We start from the raw sequence: 7,234 nt of genomic DNA, 5'->3' as shown, positions 1-7,234 counted from the left end.
TGCATTATGAACATCTAAACCTTTAATCTTTCTCTCTTGCTCCCTCCTTCTTCTGCCTTTTTCAAGGTCACTCAGATGGTCCATCGGGAGCCAGATAAACGTTTAGCAGCTGAAGATTACTTGAAGCAGCAACGTAACAATGCGTTTCCTGAAATATTTTACACTTTCCTTCAGCCTTATATGGCCCAGTTTGCCAAGGAAACATTTGTATCAGCAGATGAGCGTATACTGGTCATACGTAAAGATCTGGACAACATCATTCACAATCTCTGTGGCCATGACCGCACAGAGAAAGCCGAGGGAGAGACCAAAGAGAATGGGCTGGTTATTCTAGTGTCAGTGATAACTTCCTGTTTACAGACTCTCAAATACTGTGATTCAAAACTGGCTGCTTTGGAGCTGATTCTTCATTTAGCACCGAGATTAAGTGTTGAGATTCTTCTGGATCGTATTACTCCTTATCTGTTACATTTCAGCAATGACTCTGTGCCCAGAGTGAGGGCAGAATCTGTGAGGACACTAACTAAAGTTCTTGCTCTTGTCAAAGAGGTGCCACGCAATGACATTAACATTTACCCAGAGTATATCCTGCCAGGCATTGCACACTTGGCCCAGGATGAAGCCACTATCGTCAGACTTGCATATGCTGGTAAGCAGAAATCCATCAAAACTCCAAATCCTCTTTTTTAATGTTCTTCTTTCAATGTTTTGTGTGCTCACAGCCAAGGTAAGGGGTTAGAGCCTGGTGTTCAGGGAAGTAGCCCTGCTTCTGTTCCCTAGATAAACAAGGACATAACAAGTAAAAGTACTTCTCCTATCAACCATGTATTGATATATGCATGTGAACAGGGCTTTCAGAGCCTGCCCACTCTCTGCAGATTTAATTAATTTACCTTAGCATTTTGCTAGCTCAGATTGATTGCTTAGAGTGGCCCAACTGAAATTAGTAAATATAAAACATATGTAAAGCATCAATTTGTTGTTATACTTCAGTTGCTTTCCCACAGAACGAAATTTGGTGTTTAGGGCTGAGATTATCTGCTACGTAATAGTCTGGCTTATACTTTCAGAAATGTTTTCTTCATATGTTTATTCAGATATTTGAATCGTGGTGGTTCAGGAAGCAATTTTGTAAAGACACCTTTATTTACTATTTACCTCCTGTTATTTGCTTTGACCATTTTGTTTACAAATGCACAATTCAGTTGACAATGTCCCAGGTGATGTGTTTGTGTGTGTTTTTTTTTTAAACTAAATATACTGATAAAGCTCATTATCAAAGGCATTGTATAGGTGGTGAGTCGAACCAGATAGCTAAGTCTGGTTAGGTTGCCTTCAATTCAGACAGTTTTCTTTTAAGAAAGCAATTGAATTTCAATAAGTTAGTAAGTAAATAAGAATATTAGGCTAACTTTAAAAATATATACGTGAGTTCAATTATGTTACCACACCTTTTGGAAGCAGTGTGACTGGTGACTTACAGAATTTAATCCAGGCTGTGTGCAGTTTCCATTGGCATGCTGATGTTGTCTTGGCCGAGACTCAGAATGGCTGCTTAAGTGGGACATAAGCCCTGGCAGGGTTATTCCTGTGCCAGCCATTGCCTGACCCGTATAGCCCGAGTTACATCAGCAGCTTCCAAACACTGCAGGATGGTGCCAAATGGCGTGGATAGATACAGGGACAAATGTCTTCAAATTGGAACCCAGCCCTCAAGGGTAACCCCAAGGATACAAATCCTGGCATGGTGGCATGTTGTTGTTTGGGGTTGTTATTAATTGCCCTTTCAGTTCTATCAAGCTATGTAGTCATCTACCTGAGATAAGGTGGTATTTTGGGCTACTTTAGAAGACTAAAATTAGTTGCAGTTACATTTGATATCCTTACAACTTTTCCACCCATTTACACAGCCTTACCATGATAGGATGTGTCCCTAAGCACAGCAGAGCTACCAGGTACAAGTCCCTGAAGTGGGTTTGCTGAGCATACTGTCATTTCAGTGCTATTTGCCCATCCTGCCTGGTATTCTGAGTGGTTTTAATATCTCATAAGGGAATCATCAGAAGTCTGTAAATTGGCAAAGTAGAACAATTCTAAACCAAAATGTTTTCCTTTGCAGAAAACATAGCATTGTTGGCAGAAACAGCTCTAAGATTTCTGGAGTTAGTCCAGCTGAAAAATCTAAATATGGAAAATGAACCAAATGGTGAAGAAATGGATGAAACGTCTCACCCTAGTGATAACTATGATACAGGTAATGTCGCTTCCACTTACCTTGCCTCTTTATAATAGCAAATTGTAGACCAGAGCTCTTAGGTAGCACTGGTTTTTGTTGTCACTTAGCCTTCCTATAAATGAGAAAAAATGCCTTACCTCAGCTAGTATCTGTCACAAACTGGTACCTCTGTTGTGAACACTATGAAAGACAAAAAGAAAGAAAGAAATGAGCACAGTTCTCCAGAAGTTCTCAAGGTATTTGAGGCTGGCTAACTGTATATCCAATTTTGTGGTCCCTTCAACAAGTCAGCTCTGTTCCAAATACCACTTCCACTGATGTGCTTGGCAGAGTTAACTTTGAAAAATCTGACAAGCTCTGGCATAGTCACAATACTGTATTTTTCAGTCATTCTCTTCCCCAAATGTTCATGTGCCTGGCTATTCTTGTTTATTGTCTGCAGATGCCAAAAATGTGGGTGTCTCTGACAATAATATGGTCATCTATGCTATTGTAACTGTTGTACAGAGTTGCTTGGTGTTCTTTTTTCCTTCCCTTGGCAAGGAGGGGTGAGTAATAAGTGGACTATGTGTCAGCTTCAATCCCTTTAGTAATACATATGTTTCTTGAATAATACTGAGCAAGTTTTCTGAACTGAGAAGTTTGTGGTTAAAAACACACACGTCTATTTTGGGGCAAGTACATGAATCTACAACTGATTATAATTGGTGAATTTCTCACGCATACACCATTTGGTAGCGAAAAAGACATGCTTCAATTATACTTCAAAAAATACTTTAAAAAATACTTAAAAAAAATCCCCTTTTAGTTCCTTCATGTAAGCCATTGGACGTTCACAGTTGCTGAGGTGTGAGAGAAAGGAAGGCCCATCTTACAGGCTCTGCTCCTAAGAAACACTGTCCTATATTACCCATCTAGCTGGGACATGAAAGTAGTAATGCAAGGAAGAAAAAAATTTGAATGGTTCTATTATTTTCATGCTTTCAAAAACTAAGGCTGAGAAATTTGAACCCAGAAGGCAACTTCTCCACATGACTGACAAAGTGTTTTGGAAAGTAAATTAGCTGACTGCCTGTGGGCAAATGGCAGTTACTCCTGCAAAGTCGGAATAGCAATATCTGAATTTTGTGCTGTTTGCTTGAGAATCTCCATTGTAGGCTTTCAGTATTAGCTTATGCATCAGCAATACTGTTATTTCTACTTAATGATTTTTTTTTCTCAGTTGCATCACAGAATAGAAGCAAGGGGTGAGATCACTTTCAAATTTTTGCCACTGTTGTTAGGGTAACTGCTAGGAATTTGTAACATTGGAAGTGCTCATGTTTTCAAGTATTGTTTATTTCTCACTGACCTTAATTAAGCCAGTCTACCTCCCTAAGTAAAAATATGCTCTTGTCGATTTACAGATTTTACAACTGATGGTCAAACGGACATGTAAAACCAGGGTTGTCTTGAAGTACCTTGTTTAACACAGTAATATTGCTGCTGACTGATTTGATGCTTTTTCACATCTGCATTTCATTTTTAAACAAAATGAGTTGGATCATAGTTGAAATTAAGACAAATGAGAATTGCATTTCTCTGGTAATGTTGTCTCACATTTCTGTAGTCTGACTTTGCCACTACCCTCATGCTTAGTCTGAAGTCTTTCATAAGCCAGTCCTTGGAATTGCTGAGATTCTGTTGCACTGTTTATGTTAGCAAGTTTTTCTATGGTGTTTTTCAGGATATCAGTTTAACTCCCTTAGCAACATGCAGTATATGTGCACGTACTGTTTCTCACCAGTCTAATTGTTCACTCTTTTGTCTCCTGCAGAGCTGCAAGCCTTGCACGAAATGGTCCAGCAGAAGGTTGTCACTTTGCTGAGCGACCCAGAAAATATTGTGAAACAAACACTAATGGAAAATGGAATAACACGTCTCTGTGTATTTTTTGGACGTCAAAAAGCCAACGATGTTCTTCTATCTCATATGATCACTTTCTTAAATGATAAGAATGACTGGCATCTTCGAGGAGCTTTCTTTGACAGCATTGTGGGTAAGGGTTTGGTTTCAGCCAAACGGAATGATTTTTTGTATCTTGGAAACTGCTAAGCCATTTCTTCTAGAGGTGTATGTAATTTTTAGGAAGTGACATGCTGAATTATTGTGTAAATTGTGTTTCTCTATGGAGTAAAGAAGAAACAATGTAAATATAAGTAGCTTTTTTTTCTCTCTAAATGTTTCTTACAAATGAGACTGATAGATCTAGGATCAATTTAGATTAGCATCAAAAATAAAATTTTAATTCTGTTTATTTTTACTTTTTATTTTTTTTTTAATCTTTCCTGAAGCTGCTAATTGAAAAATCTGAATTATGACAAATAGTTGCTAAAATTTCTGCAAGCCATCTAAAAGATGCATCACTTTACATGTGTGCGTGGTCTCATTCCTCAATAAACCTGTTTGTGTGATAAAAACTTTGTGCTGATTACCATATTAAAGTAGAAGTGAAGAAGTTATTTAATGTGTAAACTTGATTATGATGGGAAGACATCTAATTGTGTGATATTTGTCAATCCCCAGTAACTGGTTTAGAAGCAGATACAGTTATCTGTCTGTGCTGTGTATTGTGTATGACAACAGCAACGATAAGCCTGAGTTATTTGATGAAAAAAACAACTTTTCTCTCTTGAGAATGACCAGAGGACTTGCCTGGTTGCTTGCAGGAAAGAATGTCAGCTTGATGGACGTAAAACATGAGGAAAGATCAGAATTTCAGCGAGGTCCATCTCCCTGACAGTTGCCAGAGATTAATTATAGTAGATGGGTTACTAATCAAAGGAAGCCATCCCAGATGACAGTTTCATCCATTTCCAGTGGACACTGGCTGGTTGTTGTGTGGGGAAGGAGAAGAAAGCAGTTTCTTTCTAATGGGATGTGACTGTTAAGTTTTGGTCCATCAGCTTCAAAGGGATTGCATTTATTTTACTTTTAATCTTGGCTTTTTTCAGCGATTTTTGAATTATATTTTAAAATTATTTTTGAAACTAGGGGCTAGGTAGCTTCATGGTGATAAATAATTAGAGAGTAGCTAACTAAATCTTGAGGCCGTGTCAGACTGAAAGAGTTTTAAAAGATTGTTATAAAAGATTCTTTTCAACTGTTGGCAATTATTGTAGTAGATAAATGAATGTATTTTAAAGACATTATTTACTGATAACTAGTCTAGTTATCCAGTTCAGCCTTTCAGGAAGCTGAATGCTCTTCAAATTACCATTGCTGCTAAATTAAAAGACAAAAGTCCTGCTAACGTTCTTTCATCAGTGCTCATTTACCCTTTCCATGTACAAATGCAGGCACTGCGTCCCCACCCTTAGGAGCACTGCTGTTTTTGCCTCACTGTTTCAGACTCGTGCTGGCCAGCTGTGCATTTACATCCATGCCTGACCTCTGGGAGGACTTCAGCAGGCACAGAGATCGGTTTTAGTCAAACAGCTTTCATAATATTTGTCTAACTTTGTTTTCCCATCAATTTTAACAAAGATTGTGTCTTCCACATCTACTTTTGTGTGAGTACTGGGTAGGACTGAGGCCCTGAGATTTGCTTCCTGCATCGCTGTCTCGGTATATGCGCGTATTTCTTGTTTTGATAACTTTCTTGGAAAATGCTCACTGAATCTCTGTGTCCTGTAGGACTGACATTTTAAACTTCGGAGAGGAAAAGCAAAGAATTGTTACTTTGGATTTTTATGTCTTTGTTGTTTGTTCTAACATTTTCAGGTGTTGCTGCTTATGTTGGCTGGCAAAGCTCCTCAATACTGAAGCCTCTGCTTCAGCAAGGACTCAGTGATGCAGAAGAATTTGTCATTTATAAGGCCCTCAATGCTCTTACTTGTATGTGCCAGTTAGGGCTCTTGCAAAAGCCTCATATTTATGAATTTGCTTGTGATATTGGTAAGTTGGAATGCAGATGGTTACCTTGTTTTCCTACTACAGAAAGCTTCATGGCCAGCTAAATAAAATTTCATAGCCTAACTGTTCGGTATGCAAGCCTATAGTGCTCTTTTAGGGTTTACTCGAATTAGACATGCCCAGAATTTGATAGCTGTTTATCAAACAGCTAGTCTTCTGAGACTATCTTTTTATGGCTTTCCAAAAGCATTTAGAATCTGGGGCAGGTGATCTGTGGTTTTATATCTCATGACTGGATGCTGTCCCTTGATTACAAATTCATAAAACCTGTGTAAGTGAGATGGACTTCTGAATCCAACAGGAAAACATTAGTTATCTCACAGTATAAATAATGACTGTTCAAGAAAGAGAAGGGAAGAAGGAATGAATAAACTATTTACTTAAAAACAAAAACAAAACTTCAATTCTCTTTAACTGCCCAAATTAAAGTTAGCATTTATTTTTGGGTTAGTCTCCTCATTGTCAACTCCAGATTTGCAAAGAAGTGAAATGAATAGATAGGAAAAATATTCTTTCTAGCAACAGCAGGGAAGCTCCGCACCGTTGGCCCAGTAAAGTTGATAAAAGAATTTTCTCATTTCAGGTGTCAATTGTAGTGCTCTGCTGGACGAAAGGCTGATGCTGGGGATAGTTCTAGGGGGAGGAAGTGACATTGCAGGTTGCCTTTTATAAGATGGTCCTCTCTTTAATTTGAATTCAGTAATTACTGAAAACAGTAATTTTCTTTCAGCACCTTTCCTGTGCCATCCTAATCTTTGGATACGTTATGGTGCCGTGGGATTTATCACTGTGGTTGCACAGTATTTAAATATTGCTGATGTCTACTGCAAGCTAATGCCATACCTCCATCCTTTTATCACACAACCAATTATACAGGTAATGCTTCAAATATTAATGTGAATATACCCTGACCAGTCATAATTCTGTGGTCTGTTGTTGCCATGGTGCTGGCTGTAAGAACATTTAATTGTTTTGTCATTCTTTCTGTTGTTTTTTTGTTTGTTTGTTTGTTTTTCCAAGTAAGGGCAGAGTTGTTTGCATTTT

General features: G+C 38.2%; 1 protein-coding gene across 1 annotated transcript in view; it reads left to right on the top strand.

Annotated features, from left to right (window-relative positions):
• The window catches only part of PIK3R4 (phosphoinositide-3-kinase regulatory subunit 4), a gene marked incomplete at its 5' end in the record, with an annotated part of 22,252 nt that overhangs the window by 2,257 nt on the left and 12,761 nt on the right, over positions 1 to 7,234 (top strand). The window contains 5 exons of the mRNA XM_010713083.3: positions 67 to 649; positions 2,120 to 2,254; positions 4,053 to 4,274; positions 5,999 to 6,172; positions 6,921 to 7,066. Coding sequence (XP_010711385.1) covers positions 67 to 649; positions 2,120 to 2,254; positions 4,053 to 4,274; positions 5,999 to 6,172; positions 6,921 to 7,066 — 1,260 coding nt within the window. The remainder of the gene's footprint in view (positions 1 to 66; positions 650 to 2,119; positions 2,255 to 4,052; positions 4,275 to 5,998; positions 6,173 to 6,920; positions 7,067 to 7,234) is intronic.

The sequence above is a fragment of the Meleagris gallopavo genome, chromosome 6 (assembly GCF_000146605.3).
Source record: "Meleagris gallopavo isolate NT-WF06-2002-E0010 breed Aviagen turkey brand Nicholas breeding stock chromosome 6, Turkey_5.1, whole genome shotgun sequence".
Classification (NCBI taxonomy): Eukaryota; Metazoa; Chordata; class Aves; order Galliformes; family Phasianidae; genus Meleagris; species Meleagris gallopavo.
The sequence above is the reverse complement of the archived record's forward strand: the minus strand, read 5'-3'. Positions and strand labels throughout refer to the sequence as shown.